The sequence below is a fragment of the Pangasianodon hypophthalmus genome, chromosome 8 (assembly GCF_027358585.1).
Source record: "Pangasianodon hypophthalmus isolate fPanHyp1 chromosome 8, fPanHyp1.pri, whole genome shotgun sequence".
Lineage (NCBI taxonomy): Eukaryota > Metazoa > Chordata > Actinopteri > Siluriformes > Pangasiidae > Pangasianodon > Pangasianodon hypophthalmus.
This window is the reverse complement of record NC_069717.1, coordinates 14,185,950-14,204,981: the sequence shown is the minus strand read 5'-3', so window position 1 is coordinate 14,204,981 and position 19,032 is coordinate 14,185,950. Positions and strand designations below refer to the sequence as shown.

Here is a 19,032-nt window from a genome sequence, read left to right as displayed (position 1 = left end):
GACTTTTTAATTAATATTAATTAAATTAATTTTAATAAGTATTAATTTGTTTTCTTTTGGATATGTAACCACAATTATTCTTACTATAAGATTTTTTAAAATGAAGGAATAATGAGAAACAAATGCTTTGTGAATGTAAACTGGTAGCTACTAATTATGAATTATTTCCCATCAAGAAGTCTGAACAGTTGTCATTTTAGCACATTAAATCACCTACTTGTTTCCAAATGAAATCTACATTCTGGAAATGGTTGAGAGACACGCAGCTATGTAGGTGAAACTTTGCCTATAAGCCAGCTGGAACTAAGCTATGCTGTAGCTATCCTATTAATACACTGAAATTCTGTAAAATAGAAAAGCCTGAGAGCTTATAGCTACAGAATGCAATATAGCGACTTTAAGAGCTGTGTATTATACTCAAGTGCGACTTACCAGACATAATTGGGATTGAGTGGTTTTGCTCATTGCTAACCATGCAGGCTCCTGATAATCGCAGATATTATTCATAACTTGCACTTGGCCACTCCATGTCAACACCTTCTCATCATTTCCCGAAAAAATTATATGCGGTTGTTTCTATAGTAGCTCATTATGTGTCCACAAAAGTCAGCCATGTGTGAGTGTGTGGGTGAGAGAAAGAGAAAAACAGGGCAAAAAAGTGTGTGTGTGTGTGTGAGTGACCGAAGACGCTAGAAGAATGCCCGTGTATTTCTTTGGTAAAAAAAAAAAAAAAGTGAGTGGAGGCAGAGACACCATCAATGTAGCCTGTAGGTGTCTGTGTACTTGAGTGTGTGTGTGTCTGGTATTGAGTAAGAGAGAGATAGAGAAGCTGCACAGCTGCGTGTGAGAGAACTCCATCTTCCTGTCAGTCCCTGTGGAGGCCATACTTGACTGCAGCAGGATAAGGCCACGATAAATAAGTGGCTGTCTCTAAAGAGAAACGGATCGGTTTTCAGCTACATCAGGAAGCCAAGCTACTCACACAGTCCTCCATAATGAAGCCTATGAGATTCCCTCCTTCTTCCTGCCTTAAGCTCACTGAAAGCTTGTCCAGTGATTTGGAAGATAGATCTACTGGGCATTAGTTGAGCTCTTCTTCTAATCAGCATTCTTTCAGAGAGAACAATTTACCCTTAAATTGCCTTGACTTTTTTAAAAATAGCTTTTTGGACAATTGAATGTGTTGGTAAATTGATTTCTCTTCCCTCCCTGTCCCCTGCTTTCAGGTTTAGTGGTGCAAGCAGAACTCGTTACAGTAAAGGGTAGGGGTAAGAGTAAAGGTGACCTGACAAGCCTTTGCCAATTTGGCAATTTATTCAGTTCTGTTACAATTATTGCTTTGTAACTAGTGACCTGGGATATGCCTGATACCTGTTTTTTTTCTTCGGCTAGCCAATCTGTGGCTACAAGACTGCTCGCTGGTACCTAGAAAAGAGTTCGCATCACCCCTATTTCAGCCTCCCTTCACTGTCCATTACAGGGTCCAGTTTAAGATTATTGTCTTTGGTTTTAAACCCTTTCACGGACTTGTGCCTCCCTACATCGTTGATGTATTCAGACTATATTCTGCCTCCAGGTCTCTGAGATCTTCAGGTCTGCTGCTTTTAGCTGGCCACGGTCCAAGCTCAATCTCAAGGGTGACCGTGCCTTTGTAGTCGCTTTTCCTGAGGCTGTGGAACAGCTTACTGCTAAATATTAGATCTGCTACTACTGTTAGATTTTTTAAATCAAGGTTCAAAACATATTTTTATGTTAGCTTTTAGATTGTGTCTGTTTTTTATGTTTTCTTTTTTATGGTAGAACTGTGTGTGCAGCACTTTAAATATGCTTTATAAAAATTCACTTACATATAACTGATGCAACCATACTAATGCAGAAAGTTCATCCTGGGAATTGCATGGTTCTTTTGTGGTAAGTGGTTAGAATTCATTTGAAGAGCTGTTAAAGAGTTGTTTTTTGTTTTGTGGCTGGGTCTGAGGTCCACAGGGGAAGTTGGTTCAAAACATGGTGAGAGGAGAAACGATGGGGTCAACAAGGATGGTCTTTATTAAGATCCACGGAATGGGAACATCCCATACAAAAGTAACAAAAGAAACCACATTTTACTCACGTAAATGAGCTATTTTCTTCATTATAGTTACACTATATTCACCATGCCACCCAACTATACTCCACCCAGAAAGCAAAGAATGATATAATCGTTTATTAATTATATGTAGCCAACTGCAGGATGTGGTTGAATTAGCATGCACACTGTCTAAACTTCAGGACTCCATGCTGAACAAATGAGTAGATGAAACAGATAGAGTAAATCAAATTTTGTCCCCCTTCATGGATATAATTAGCAATGATTCAGGCGAATGACCCAATTATCCTCGCGTCAAAGCCAGCTGCCCACTTTGCCCTGAGCTGGACCCAAGAAAAAGTGTATTTCTTTGGGGATATTGTAGTTTTCCTGCTGTATTGATTTTGCTATTCCCAGATTTTACACTTATCTAGTTCAGTAACCTATGTTTTCTCACACAAATGCACCTGTTGTCTCACTTGTGGCTTGTGTGCTGTGGCAGGCCGGTTTGTTTTCAGCACTGTTATTGCTGGTTGGTTTCAGGAGGCATAGTCAAAGCATTAGACACAGCAAAGAGACTGCTGTTAGAGTGGGGATTGATGCAAAGCGCACAGAGCTTTAGCTCACTTGTGCCTCAGATCTAGCTCTTTGTATTCAGGTCACAGCCCACAAAGCTTCTCTTGGGATGTCTCCCAAAACTTCCACTAGCACCGGAATTTGATGTACAGTCAGGTCCATAAGTATTTGGACAGTGACACAATTTGCGTAATTTCTGTACACCACCACAATGGATTTGAAATGAAGCAATCAAGATATGATTGAAGTGTAGACTTTCAGCTTTAATTCAAGGGGTTTAACAAAAATGTTACATTAATTGTTTAGGAATTACAGCCATTTTTTACATAGTCCCTTCATTTCCCCAGGCTCAGAAGTAATTGGACAATTGACTGATGCGCAGTTTCATAGTCAGGTGTGGACAAATTAAGGAAATAAAAGGTCTGGAGTTGATTCCAAGTGTTGAATTTGCATTTGGTAGCTGTTCATGGGAACTCTCAATATGCAGTCTAAAGAGGTGTTGATGCAAGTAAAGGAGGCCATCGTTAGGCTGCAAAAACAAAACAAAATTAAAAATGTATTAACAAAACAGTATTAAAAATGTATTAAAAACTAAAAACTGAATTCTCTCAATTAGAGTTGTTGAGACATTTTATTCAGTACTTTGTAGAAGCACCTTTAGCAGCAATTAAAGGTTTCTTGAGTCTTCTTGGATAAGTCTCTACAAGCTTTGCTCACCTGGATTTGTACTGAAGCCAGTCCAGCGTTGTCTTGGTTGTATGCATCAAGTTGTTGTTGTGCTAAATGATGAACCTTGAGAAGCTTGTACACTTGAGTTCTTACCCAAGCCAAACCTGAAGTTGATACATGTATATTTACATAAGATCTATAGATTTTAGTTGCATAGTTGTCTAGTTTATGTGTAACTACAAAGGTATGAGCTGCACTTAATATAAAGTAGGACTGACTCATTTGCTTCCTTTTCCTTGCTCTTCTAACCCCTTCCAATCAGAAGCAAAATACAAGTATAGAACTGGTAATGGTGAAGAGCACAATGGACATAAATGTGACCACAATGACTACTCCACCTGCACATCGCCCGGCACTTCACCTAAAAACTGAGGCAGCAGTTTGAACAGTTTTTGAATGCCACTTATTGACATTATTGTCTTCATAACCAAGGTCACAACAGAGTATCTTTCATAACATACTACTTCTAACTACATCTTTCATATCAAATGTTGCTGTTGTAACTGTCTGCACAATAAGAGAAAGAGGTAGGCTCTAAGTGCAGAGTTTATTTTAGAATGAAGGTAAGACACAATTATAGTCGCAAAAGCTGGCAAAAGGTCGAAACCAAATGGACAAAAAAAATGGCAATCAAAACATAACAAAGTGCATCAATCAGTAAGCAATGCGGAAGTGCATTTCTGCAGAAACCATGGGGAAAAAAAAACAGTTCAGATGACCCAGAAATGGCATAATATTCTTGTGATGGGGACCTCTGGTGGTGTGGGGTGGAATTATCAGATGAGACTGTGAGCAGTAGGCTAACATAAGTCAGTTCTAGCTAGTGTATAACCATAGGGGGAAAAAAACAATGAAATTTAAAGGTTTAGACCTACTGTATATTTGACATGAAGCAAGCCTACATTTTCAGAGCAGCTCAGTGTTACTAGTAAAGAGAACAATGCTTGAAAAGATGCAGTGGGGCACTAAAGGAGGCTGCGAAAGTGAGTTTCACTCTGAACAGCAGTACAGTCAATGAAGCAGAACGCCTGAAGCTCCTCATTTTAAATCAGTACACATCCTTACATGTTTTGTTTTGATTTCACGATTTCCTCCCAGTCTACCATGGAAGTGATTTACAAGCATATTATATGCAAGATACAACTGCAGTTTGGCCATTTAACCTCAAAGTGCAGTAGTAATTCTTGTGAGATCTGAAGATAAGTTGTTATCCTACTTGGGGTGGAGAGATGACTTTTTGTGGTCTGTAATAATGCCCTTGTAAATGTATTACCAGCCGTTTCTGCTACAGGTTACTATACAGGTGTTTGATGACAAATGTAACTCCGTTGCTTCTGGGTCATGGAAAAAAGGACATGACATCTTGTTAGTTTAACATTACAGTGAGTTTACCCACACTGTGTTTAATTAATCCGATGTTTGCCTAACAAGCCAGCATCCGCTTAATTATTGAAGCGACATGTGAAAACTTCTCCAAGCTGGGCTCACAAAACCCACCCCAGCGTTGTGCAGAGTCACAGCTGGAGAGCTGCGCCAGCCGCTAATGATAATAGAGATGCTAATGCTGATTATAATTACATGTGTGTTTTCTAATAAATTAAGGCCCCTACGGTCTGTGCGTTAATGCAGTGTTTCGTGTCTGGTTTTATTAATTGCTCAACCTGCCAGAATTCCAGTAGTTATAAATCTGGAGTATAATGTCAAGGTATGTCGAGTAATTTATAGAGATATGAAAGAGCAGGAAGAAGTGGTGTAGGAACATTGCTCTGTAGGAACCCATATGAAAAGACTGGGGTCTGATCTCTGCATGTGTCCATGCATTTAAAGGCATGTGCTACCGTCTGCTTGCAGCCCATTGGAAGAAACACAGCCACAGATTTGCTTTTGCTTTCAACCCAATCCAGCACACAGATGGAGACTTGGACCCTCCTCCAGCAATCTGTGAAACTTGTGCCTTGTCCTCCATATTTAGATGTTTTCCAGTGGTGACACAGGGGGCAGTGACCCCGCTAATTAACCCAGCTGGGGAAACTTACTATGCAGACGAATCATGCAGTTTGAAAAAATATTTGCATCTTTACAAACACAATATTACTGAGAGATACTAAATTTTATATCTTGTATACGTATACTGGAATGGCACCATCTGTGAGCTGTGAACTCACATTGCTCTGAGGACAGTTAGGTACATGTAATAAAAAATGCAGTTTGGTGTACCCTTAAGAACCCAATCATGATATCATCTAGGTCATTGGTAAGAAGGCCAGTGGTACTACAGTATGGCGTTTTCATCATCAGAATTTGAAGTACATTTATTTGATGGTAACCTTCTGACTGGCACCAAATTGCATTTTTTTATTACATCTACCTAACTATCCTTAGAGCAATATAGTTTTCTCTGGTGTACCTATTAGCCTATGTAAGTGGAGGAAACAGATGGATCTGTCTACGCTTTATGATGTTCCTGTGCCCTGGGAGTTGGCAGATTGATTTCTGGCAAATGCGTAAAATCTCTCCATGCAGTTTGACACGTTTTTTTCTTACTTTGGTATATTTTTAAAACAAAAACTTTAATCAAACGTTGCTTCATTTGTCAGAAGTCATATAAGCCATTACACTACTTATACAAATGGATAAAGAAATCTGAGAAATTCGTAGGGTGTATGTAGTATACTTTGACATACAAGTATGCATAAGAACTACGACGGTGAAATGTTGCAATTAGTCATTCACACAAAAGGGTGTATTTTAACATAGATGAATACCTAAAAAAGATTTAGGTCACTGCAAAAAGAAAGGCTGTATTCCACAATGCCTCAAATGGCATGAGAACTAAGGGCCCGTTGGCATGCTGCAGACTGCCATGTCCTGTCCTGCCACCCTAGACAGGTCAGATGACCTTACACAATCTGGTTGCTCTCTCCCAACCCAGTCGAGCATGTCTGTGATGCTCTCAACCTTAGGAGACCATGCAACCTTCTGCCTGTCATTATACACCAACTGTGTCCAACAATGTGTTGCATATCCTTTGTTTAGTCAGTATATAATAAAATGTAAAGGACACCCCTGAAGTAACATTATTCAGCATGAATACACTTCTCATGCATATATGCCATTAAGTGGTCAAATGATTAGTGTATGCTTAAAGGGACATACACATATTCATAAAATATATCCGTCGAAATATCTGTTGGAAACATGACCAGTCACCACTAACTATGTGATTCGGTCTCTTTCTTGGTTTGGATTTTTGGAAAAAACCATCTGCTGATTATGTATTTTCAAAGTAAAGGAAAAGGACTACAGTTTTAGACCCTCATCTGATGAGGAATATTGAAGGTGAATGGAAAGGTTTTTTTTTCTCGCTGACTTTAACTTAATAGACTTACAGGGAGACACGTAATAATAAACATATCGTCCATGAAGCTGATTCAAGTACCTAAGGGCAGGGGTCTTCAATCTTATTCATACCTGATTTCACTTGTTTTATCAGTTCATCTTAGTCACCTATCAACTATCAAGTGTGCCTCCAATTTGGCTGTAATGAAAGCCTACAGCCACACTGGCCCTTTGCGGATAAGACTGAAGACCTCTGACCTAAGGGAAAGTATTAATGTTTGCAAACCAAAAAGTGCTAAGAGCTAGTGGTTAAATGATTGTAGGATTTATATGGCATTATCACTGTAACCAGCAGAAGAACTGATTAGATTTTGGAATTGATCCAAATGGCTCAAGGTCACAGCAAGAGCAAATGTCAACTAGTTTTTCTTAAATAGCTTCCTTCCTGTTTGTCATACAGAAATGTCACTCGAGACTCAATTTCTTGTTAATTGTGATATTTGCCATTGTTCAGTCTGTGTGTCTGTCAATCATCCATCCATCCAGGATTCTCCTTAGAGCAAAACTGAGTAGTTGAGTGTCGTTTAAAATGAAATTATCATTCTAACAATAGAATGAACTTATTTGATTTTGGATCCAAATAGGTTCAAGGTAACATCAAGATTAATTGTCCAAAATAGTTTTTCTTCAATAGCTTTCTTCCTGTTTGAAGCATATTTTAAGGTTATTTCAGGCATACTTTATATCTTCAGGATCAAGAAGAAGTGGAGAGATATACTTATTTTTTTTTCTTCATGTAGCAAGATTTTTCAGGGCTGCCAGTGTAAGATTTGTTTTAGCTTTGTAACCTGACTGCTCAGGGCAGCACACTGGTACAACAGGTAGTGTTGCTATCTCACAGCTCTAGGGTCTGTGGTTCAATCCTGAGCTTAGGCTGCTGTCTGTGTGGAATTTCTGTGCAAGTTCTCCCTATGTCCGTGTAGGTGTCCTCCCACCTCCTAAAAACATGCCAGTAGGTGGACTGGATAAGATGTGTGTGTATGGTGAATGAATTAGGTGATATTTTTATGCTGGAGACATGTGTATGTACACAGGTGACACCATAAGAGTAGAACTGCAGAGCAAAAAGCACACTCATGTGAGCAGCTAAAACTGCTATCATTAGCTGCTAGACTGAAAAACTGAAAACGATGAGCACTGTTAGGAAGAGTTTCAGAATTCAGTGAGGAACACAAATGTAAGTGAAGAAGAATAGGTTATGAAAAAATGGAGGTACATTTAAATTTCGGCACTTTGGTTTCAAACAAAATCTATCTCAGTTCTAAGTCTTGTGTAAAAGGTGTCAAGCAGCACCAAATAGATGAATGAATACATAAATAGCACGTGAGAGTGGTTTTAACAGGGATTATGTTTTAATCTTACTCAAGAAAATGTAAACACAGGGATTCAGTAGAAAATGTAAAAACAATGATACATGATAGTGAATTCTGCCAAAACGTTACAGTAAGGTTGGCTTGATTATACAGTATTATAAGCAATGTTAACAAAAACACGTGTATTCTGGTGTAATATATTCAACTATTATGTATTCTTAATTCAGCGCATCAAATTCATACATTTTATATGCTAATGTTTCTAGCAATTAATCTCATCCCAGCGTTTTGATTTTCAGGACATGGCACTAAAAGATGATAAACCATTTGAATTTGATTGAACTCTGAGGTAAAGCAGGAAACAAAGGAAAACCAGGGCTTCCCTGGTGCAAAGCAATTTCACTCATTATCTGTAGGCAGCCTAGGAATAATAATACTCATTTACTTTTTCCATCAATGAAAAGTAGTAACATGGAGGCCCTGGACAATGCCTTGGGTGATTGCCTATTCCACCTTTAGCTATTAGCTAGTGTCCACCCCAAAGAAATCCTAATCATCAGACAATCATTAAAACAAGCTAGTTTATACTTTCTTGTCTACATTATTTGTATATGTACACTACTTTTATGCTTTCAAAACATATATAAGTGCTGCATGAAGTTGTGATTCTGAGTGCCAGTGTCTCAAAGGCACCTCCAGAGACACCCCTTTTCCGTCTCACCTTTTCATCCCCCAGTCCCATAATTCTGCCTGCTTCACTCGGCTTGCTTTCCTGTCTCCATGCTGGAATTGGTTTGATGTAGGACAGCGCTGACTGCACAGAAGGATGAGCATGCAGCCAGCATCGCTTTAACTGGAGGAGATTCATATTTTATTTACCCCAGGTCTGAGACAGTGCTCCAGTTCTGCCATTTCTTCCTTTCTTGCTCTGCCTCTCTCGCCCGTGTGTCATTAACGCAAATGCTAATGTTCTCTTACATGCTACAGCTTTCAAGCTGAAGTTCCTGGCAGAAGAGATATGGTTGAGAACGCACTAATGTCTGTGCCTGCTGACTGAAGATGATGGTTAAAATGAGATGTTATTTCCCATGCCCGTGGTTTCTGCAATCTCATAAATGGGGTCCTGAATGTTTGTGATACATTTATTTGTGTGGAACATATATTCACTTTACTGCACATATTCCATTTCAATAAAATGCTTGAAAGGCTCACTTTGAGTATGAAATGTAACTGTGGTGACATCATTTTTTATGCATGTCTAGATATCCGGGGGATCCAGGACTTTCTGGACAAGTCATCTCAGCAGGGGATGGACGTTTCCCTGCAGAAGGTGGAGTCGAACATCAACATGATGATCACCGGGATGTTCCGCACCATGAGGATGGAAGAGTTGCACCGCTACAGGGACACACTGCGCCGAGCCGTTCTCTTCATGAGTCCAGCAAGTGCCAAGGCCTTCATTACAGAGGTACACCCACACACACACACACCCACACACACGCACCACACCACATTAGTTTCAGCTAATGTTCACGTCAAGCATCAGAATAGGGGGAATTTGGTTGCTGGAGTGTTTCAGATTATTTCAGAATCTGCTGATCTCCTGGGATTTTCACACACCACAGTCTCTAGTGTTTATACAAAATGGTGCGGAAAACAAAAAACATCCAGTGAGCAGCAGTTCTGCAGGTGGAAACACCTTGTTGATGAGAGAGGAGAAAGGCTAGACTGTTACTGAAGGCTACAGTAACTCAAATAATAATTACAACTGTGATTACACCCCGAACATAAGACCCCGCTGGGGAACAGTAATTTGAGGCTACATTGGGTACAGACTCACTGAAGACAGTTGAAGACAAAAAAAAAAAAAGACTAGATGATGTTTTTTCAATCTTTAACTGTTCAGTTTCGGTGAATCTGTGCCCACTGTAGCCTAACATCTTATTCTTCTCCATACTACCACACTGTCCGAACACCTCACTGAAGATATTGTGGTTGCGAAGAGGCATATACTATATCCACATGTTAATTTTCATTATTCCATTTGCCACTCATTGTTGACTATGAAAGCACTGAAGCATAAGAGTTCCCAAGTCAATTTTTTTTCTCCATTGTGTAACATAATGAAGGAGAGAATTTAAATTAGTGCACCTGAAAGAACAATTGGGATATAACTGGATAACAATTATATTAACTCAAGGGGCAGCTATTTTTTTTCTTTCTTTCTGTTCTCAACTATTCAATTTGCATCCTATACCAGCTTTGATCACAAAGAGCAGAAGTTCCCCCCGGTTTAAACAAACTGTAGGAAGAGGTAGAAAATACATTTCGAGGGAAGAGTTAGCTGGTTAGGTAGGCATGATAGCCCAGCAGGTAGTATTGATGCCTCCTGGAGTTCAGGGTTTGATTTTTGAGCTTCAGATACTGGTTGTTCAAAGTTTCTCCGGGTTTCCTGCAGGTAGGTGAATCGAATACTCTAAACTGGAGTGAATCTGTATGTGTGTGGTGTCTTGTGATGGACTGGCACCTTGTCCAGTGTTCCTGGAATAGTTTCTGGATCCACTGTGACCCTGACCAAGATAAATAGGTAGTGAAGAAGAATGAATGAATGAGTTAGCTACAACTCATTCATCGATGATTTTTTGGCAAGGTTCGGGTCCACAATGGTCACTGCAAATTAATACAAAGTTCTTCCTTGTCCTGTGATCAAATATTTCTATCTGGATGGGAGTGTTCTCTTCCAGGATGACAGTGAACCCATCTACACAGCAGAGTCCTGGATGAATTATTTGATTAGTATGAAAATCATATGCTGTGGCCTTCACGGCCACCAGATCTCCACCCAGTAGGAGATTTTGGAGCGTCTTCTTAGACTGTACCACCATCATCAAAACACCAACTGAGGGAATACTGTTGGGAAGAACTGAAGTTACACAGACTTGTAGAGTCTATGCCAAAGACATACAGTATTGAAGCTGTTCTGGTGGCTCGTTACAGCCCAGCACTTTTTAAATCACTTGTCTGTAGTTAGCTAGCAGTTGTGTTAAAACAGTTTAACCATAGTAAGGCAGAACAGTTGTTGCATTCCTAGTCTGGACTTAGCATGCCCTTGGTCTGATTGCCAGAATCAGATTTTTAAAATAAATTCATAAATGAGTAAATAAGTAAATGAATGCTTTCTCCCCCTTTTTTTTTGCTAGGGACTGAAATAATAAATACTTGCCAACTTGCTATTGTAATTCACCTTTACACACAACACATCACCTATGAAAAGCAATTAAAATCCATTCATGCTGCCCTACAATGCAGGAGGAAACATCCAAAGATGGATAGGACTCCCACTGTTTGCAGTAATGGTGTGTCTAAAATGAATGAGAGTTTTGGCTTGAGGAAACTTGTGTGTCAGACCTGCATTCTTCCTCGTGTTGGGGAAAGGTTAAAACAAGACTCTGTCGTTTTTGTTAATTGCTTTAGCGTGTATACACAGAGAGAATGCTCCATGACAATGTGTCTTGCCTTTTGCAAACCTCTTATTGCCCAAAGCTTTCCGTCCCTGGTTTATGAGGAATGCATGTTGTTCTGTTTATAAACAATGCATTATGCATAGAAAGCATGATGGATGGGAGAGTGACATTTGCAGCCTTGTTGTTGCCCCTTGACTGCGCACAGTGGATATAGTCAGGGCTCCGTTACCGCAGCGGGGAAAGCTATTAAACATCTGTTAGCTAAGTGAGCTAGCATACATTTGTTCCTCAGTCTGCGCATTCAAATTTAGGCCATTTTGGTCTAAGAAGGAATATTCTCATGAAATCTGGTATCTGTGCCAGTTTTGGCTTATTTAAACACTGTCTGTTTAGTGATATTGATTTTATGGGTAATGAGGGACATTGTCGTTAAAGCTATCAGGAGGTGTTGGGGCCTTTCCAAAGCTGGCCAAGAATAAGCTGGGGGTATAAAATACACTATGGCAAAGGTTTATGATCAATGTTTGTCCATATTGGAATTTGACATACTGTTATTTGATGCCAGAATAAGGTTATTGTTTAAAAACCTATGTTGTGGTTGGCTTTTTACTGACAGTGATACTAGAGTATAGCCTGTGCAGTATGTAAGTTATTTCAGGCAGCATTTTCACTTTTATCATCTAAATCTGGTGGTTAATGGTGAAAATCATCCATTCTGATGACAATGATGAAAATGATCCAGTCTGATGACAAGGAAAATAGAGACATAATTGCAGAATGCTTTTTATAACCGTTTAATTTTGTTTTGTGACAATATTCTCTGATTTATTTTTTCAGAATATTGTCAAACATAATTTCACATTTGCCATATTCTAACCAGAGCCATTGTGCACCTGTGTAATGATATATTTTGATCAAAAACATCCCTGGCACAGACCGTGAAAGATTATATCATTGCTTATTTTTTTCTACAATCATGGTCCTCCTTTGGGAAGCACTAAAACACATCCATTCAGCAGGGAGTCTTCACACTAGTCCTACATTAGCAAAATATAGCAGATTTTCTGGAACGTGTCCATCAGTGACAGCAAGACGCTCCACAATTTTTTATTTAATAGCCTATCAGTGTAGCATGTCAGAGGATCTCTTACGCACATATGTGCAATTAAGTTATCACATACTGTGTAAGCTCCTGAGCCAGTCATCAAGAAGGTCAGACACAGTTGAAAGAAAGAAGACGTGATGGAGGGTGAGGAGAAAGACGTGCTGTCAGTGAAGTAAGAGATGTGACAGTAGAAGAGGTGGACCTGGGTCTAAAAGCCATCACTCTGTTTGAAGTATGTTTGTGTGGAGAGGAGAGGACACATGCCCATCCTGTCTTCACTGACTAAGTGATAGATGTTTGGAAGTCAGAGTAGAGAAATGATACACCAGGTCTATTATTACTGGTAGACTATTACAGCTGAATCATTTGTGTGGTGTGCCAATTCATGTCTATATTAATATATGGATCAGATAACAGATGGATGCATTTGTAACATATAGGAAATGGGAGGTGGTTGAGGATTTATGTACAGTAAGGATTTTTTTTTTAATAAACAAAAAGTTTTAGAATTTCGAAAATATAAAAACAAAAAAAAAAAAGGAAATTTCTTTAAATTTAAGCAAATTTGTGATATTGACTTTGTTAACTCCTTTATACAAAAGGTCAGCTTTTCCATGAGTCTTATCCCTTCCACTGAAGCATGTGTTCAGACAACATGTTGATGGATTTGTTATAACATGGAGTCTGATCCTCCTCCTCTATCGTGATGTTTCTGCCTGCAGAACTGCCACTCACTGTATTTTCTACCGTTCTGTGTAAACTCTACAGACTGTTGTTTGTGAAAATGTGTGAAACAATATACATGGCTAAGAACTTACACAGTCACTAAAATTGACAAAACTTTGTGTTTAGGCAATACATGTGTTGGCCTTACATGCTCTATTTAGCAGGAAGTAACCTGAAAGTGGTAACTCAGAAGTCTGGGAGACTGAGAAGTGTAATTTCCTGTTGTTATATTTCAGTATAACAACAATTTTCTCTCAGCTACTTCAGTAGGGAAAAAAAATTTTCTTGTTGTTGTTGTTGGTAGTGGTGGTCTGTGTGATTCAGCTCTCGCACCACTTGACAAGGTGCATAGTCACTTCAGCTCAAGGTTATCAGTCTGACAGATAAACCTGTCTGTACACTTATGGATGCACTACTGAGAATGAGAGAGTCGTGCGCAGGCAGACAAACTTGTGTTACCCCAAATGCCTTCAAGACCTCTGTTTGGAAAAGCAAAAAGCTAGATTGGAAATAGTAAAACCAGTCTTTTAACCTAAGCAGCACAAATGAAATAATTAAAGTTGTCCAGGTGAAACCGTGGCTAGATAATGATAAGGGTGAATAATCTGATGATGTCAAGCGAAGATGCATTTCTAATAAAGAGCAGATAATCTACATTTGCATGGTCTTTGTTTCACAGAACTCCTCGTGATTTGCAATACAGTTTGGATTTAGAATGCTAACTCAAAGTGACAGTAAGATTGTCAGCTTCATGCTATCTTACTCTTCTGACTGGTGTAGAAAAACTTTTCTGCTGTTTCACCAAATTTCCTTCAGCCCAGCAAGAAGCAGAACAATTTTTAAAAATACATTATTTAAAATGGAGAGTAGGAGATGATGGCTTCTTTGCTTCACTGTGAGCATTGTACCTCTAGCTCAGAGCCTTTTGTGGCTATGTAATGGTGGCAGCATTAGGAGAATCCCAGAGCTCTTGCTTGAGTGAACAGTTTTGTATAGGGCAGAGATGGTTTCTCAAAAAAGGTTTCTAAAATTAGAAAGACCTTAACAATTTAACCCACCCATCTGTTTTCCATTTAACCATTTAACCCTTAACACTTCAGTTGTGTTGTGTAATGTGCAAGTGCAGGGGAAATACACCAGAGGCAAGTGCATAAACTTGATTCATTAAGGCTTTTACAAAATCATAATCATAAACCATAGCAGTGATCAAAACTCATTTTAAAACTTTTACTTCACCTTGTTACTCTCAGGTCGCATTAGCTAACATTATTTACTGCATTAATTAAAATAAACAAACCATGAACTTCAGCATTAATAACCCAAGTAATTTTAAGAAAGTAAATTATATACATGTATCAATTGACATTTATTTTAAAATGTTAAGAAGCATACTTGCATTGACTATTTAATCCATGATTCAAAATAAGTCATAAATTGCTAGATTAAATTAAATTACAAGTATGTTCCTAAATATTGATCTTACTGAACTCTGGTGTCCAGGAGTAAATGTTGAAACTTGCTATTTAGGTTCAGCCTTGGATTTTGCCAGATAACAACCAACGTGTAACAGAACAAAATGTCTAGCAGAACAGACTCAGAGACAGAGAGAGAGTGAGAGAGAGAGAGATGTGCTTCAAAGTGTAATCATTATCCAGAACAGTGTTATTAACCAGGAAGCATTCAAAGCAATGGTAGTCACAGTACAGTCAGGCCAAAGAAAAATCAAACAAAGTACAGACAAATCAGGTGAATAAGGTGTGTTTATATACTGAGAAGTCAAGAAGTGAAACTGAAATTATGAAAAGGTTGCATCAGAACTCTGGGCGTTGCCTCTGCTGGCAACATGTCCATTAAGCTGTTGGTTCATATTAGTCATGATATGGATGTGATAAACATTGCTTAATGTAAGCATTGATTATTTGGCTTCTCTGGTTTATTATTTTACATCAAACGAATTAATGCTGAAGTACCTTGTACGTTCATGTCAGATAAGATAATCGCATCAGTTTTTTTCCCTCTGTCATGTTCATTACAGATATTTAAGAATGTAAATTTTTATGTTGGAAAAAGTTTTATATTGTTCCATCTTTATTAAAAATATACAGTGCATCACTTTGATCCAGACAGAACATAAGAGTCAATTAATTTCTAACTATACATGTTTACAGTCAAGAACATATGATCCCATATATAAAAGCAGAGTGGGTGTGTTAATTGTTAAGGATTGACAGCTGTATTAGGTTAATATGCCCGAACAGCAGCAAAGCTGAGTATTCAGAGCACAGAGCTTGAAAATTGGATTATTTACAACTCTGGCACTGCCATCCAGTCCCAAGTATTTATTACTTTTCCAATTACATTCTGCCAGCCATTTTCACATCTCAATAAAATTATCCTTACAGTGTGTTTAATTTCATTCTGAGTCAAATAGTCAAAGAGCATGACTATTTTATATGGATCTGTAGAGATAATACATCACCCTGGGAGTCTCAGCAGATGTCCTAGTGGGTGGACATAAAGCTATCAGCACAAAGTGTTTCATCTAACCAGTGTTGAATTTATAGAGTCTATGCATGTATCTTTTTACTGTATCTGTATCTATATTATATATTTGGATTTGAACCCACTATGCCCCCAGAAACAGTGGAAATACACTGGGGAAAAAAAATCCAGAGATTGAAATGCCTGAATCCTCAGCATGGTCTGTGAATTCTGGCTCTAACAGTTCATAATTGGACTCAACTATATGAGATATGCATGGGACTGTTTTTAATCTCTCTCACAGAGTTATTTGTGTTTGTACCTGCCCAAAATATTTAGTATTTAAAAAAAATCTAATTAATTGACTCTATTTCCCAAAATATAAACAATTAGTAACCTAATTTAAACCACCATGACCTGAAATGGCCAGTTACTAATGACCACAGCATGTTCAGGTTAACGAACTTGGTCCTTATTTCAGTTTAATATTTATCAGGGACAATAAACATTAAACATTAAACATTATTGAATGTAAATGTAAAAAACAGTAAACATTATTATATGTAATGCAACAGATGTAATGTGCATAGGGCTTCTGAGAAGTATGCAGCAACTGTCCCTCTTTATGATAGAAATCTATAAAGCAAACTACACAAGAAGACAAAAAATGGCCAAGTCCGAATCTCCTGGCAGAGGCAACCAGGTACACTGGCACTTAGCAGAATCTGTGATGCCATCAATCCTCACAAGAGCCCCTAAACCACCAGCTACAAAGCATCAATGATCCACCTCCACATTTTACAGTGGGGTATCATGTGATTTTCCTTGTATGCTGACCGATCTTCTGATGGTACACATGACCAAAAAGTTTGATTTTGGTGTCAACTGTCCACAACTAACTGTAGTTAGATGCTAACTGTAGTTTCAGTTGCTATATTTTCTGAGATGCTCTCAAGAAGGGTTTTTTTCTTGAAATTGGAATCATCTTTAGTATGGAGGCGCTAACGTGAAGTGCTCTCTGCATTTCAAATGCATTAATTTCTAGTTTACTTGCATCTCAGTCATGCGAGTCCTATCTTATTGCTTGGCGGTTCAAAAGGCTCACACATTGATTATGACTGGGACTGTGAGTAGAGTCTTGAGGGCTCTTGTGTCAGGGGCTTGTGGGGAGTTATTGCATGCCTCAATCAGGTACTCACAAATCAAAGGCAAATCAGATGGGTCAGAATTGTCCTTAGAGTGACTATGAAAGCATTCTGTATGCTTCATGATAAAAGATTCTTGTTAGAGCTTCATGTATTGTATTGAATGCAAAATTTGAATATTTGTTTTTTCCCTACATTTAAATACTAGTGAAGTCTTTTTTCCCCTTACTTTATTTAATTGCTATTCATACTCTTAGTAACGTCCTATAAATAGGTGTGATATTTTGTGTTTCTTTTTTTTTTCTGTGTTAAACACATAATAATATTTGCTTGACACTTATAATAAATCATCACCTATTAAGCGTATTTTATTGTGCTGATTTATTTTTAAGGTTCACTTTGTACTTTCCCCAGAACACATCTATGTCAGCAGTTTATGCCGCCCAGAAAATGTGCAAGTCACACTGAATTTACTTTTTGGGTTTTGTGCCATTCACTCTGGGTATGTGCATCTGCATCAGTGTGTTTATTCATTCATTTTCAAACTGGAACTCTCCCGCAGAGAAAGCTTGATGAATGATGACACAGCCATGGCATGTGCTGATAAGCCTGTGGGCGGATTACGCTTCTAATCTGTCAACCCACAATATTTCACATCCTACAATATTACACATACACAGAGCAACTCACTTTAGTAGAGTCTACAGCCCCTGTACCTGACTCACCAACATCAACAATCTGGAACCTGAGTATGTAGTGAAAGTTCAGAGATTAAAGTTCTGTACTTGTGACAAGAAAGTTTTGAGTTGTCTATAAAGGTTTTTCCAGGTCATTTTAAAAATGTGTAGCAGTGTATGTCCCATGCTATCTTGACAGGCATGAAAAAGTTCATACCTGGAATACTGACACAGCAAATAATGAACAATTTGTGGTTATAGCCATTGATCCAAACAGTTTACCAGTTTATAATTTTAATTTAATGAGTGCACTACCTGTCTGGGAGAAATTATTCGGAATCCAGCTGCATCCCCTTTGTAGTCAGCAGGTTTTTCCCACATAACAGTAACTGGTAAAGCAGGCAATTTAACACTAAATTCTTCCACGTCTTTGTTTTCGAGCAGTAAAAATGGAGACATGTAAAACATGAGTGACAGGAGGAATGTAAACACAATCAAAACTTTTTGTCAGGTGCTTATTTAAAATTTACATATGTTACACTTGCTTGATGCTATTGCAAGTGCATTATAGGTGATTCCCTTATGTTAAGGTTTTGGTTGTTCTAGCTCAGGGTTGTCCAGTCTTATCCAGAAAGGGCTGGTGTGAGTGCAGATTTTCATTCCAACCAAGCAGAAGCCACACCTGAGTCTACTGAAAGCCAAGATCAGCTGATTAAACAGGTAGAATCAGGTGTGGCTCCTGCTTGATTGGAATGAAAACCCTACCTTTATGGATAAGATTGGACACCCCTGTTCTAGCTTGATGTTGACTGCCTCCTTGACTCCTTCTTTGAAACAGCTGTGTCCAGTTTCCTCCCGTTATTCTATGAGACTGTGCTTTTCTAGGGTGGTGGTATTGCCTTTTCTCAAAACAAATATAGGCTGCTTTAAGCAATAGATTTTTGCTGAAGAATACGGAAAGAGGATACAATGGCTTGACTGCTAATGAAGCAGCTTTTCCACTCACTGAACACTAGACACGGTATTAGTATTTCAAAGACAAATGAAGCTTTTAAGCAGAAGTTATGCATCACTGGATTTGCTGGTACAACTGTTATGACAACTGTTTAGTTTCTGTATATGTTTGGCTCCAAATGAAATGATTGACAGTGGCAGAGAGTCACTTGATGGTGTTTGTTGGTGGTTTTAATTTATCAGGTAGTGCTCCATTACCTTGGCTGTACTGTGTTGGAGCAGGACAAAGTGTGTCATGAGGGTTTATGGGGCTTTGTGGCTGCTTGTCACTGGGCTAATATCCTTTTCATCTAAAAACAAGAATGTAGTGTGCCTCATTTAAGCTAAAACAGTGGTCC

General features: G+C 38.5%; 1 protein-coding gene across 3 annotated transcripts in view; it reads left to right on the top strand.

The window, feature by feature from the left end:
• The window catches only part of grid2 (glutamate receptor, ionotropic, delta 2), a 392,977-nt gene that overhangs the window by 232,025 nt on the left and 141,920 nt on the right, over positions 1–19,032 (top strand). For all 3 annotated transcript variants that reach the window (XR_003403097.3, XM_026919491.3, XM_026919501.3), the window contains exon 4: positions 9,345–9,550. Coding sequence is in view for 2 of the 3 variants with exons in the window: in XM_026919491.3 (XP_026775292.2) it covers positions 9,345–9,550 (206 nt within the window). In the remaining variant the exon portion in view is untranslated. The remainder of the gene's footprint in view (positions 1–9,344; positions 9,551–19,032) is intronic.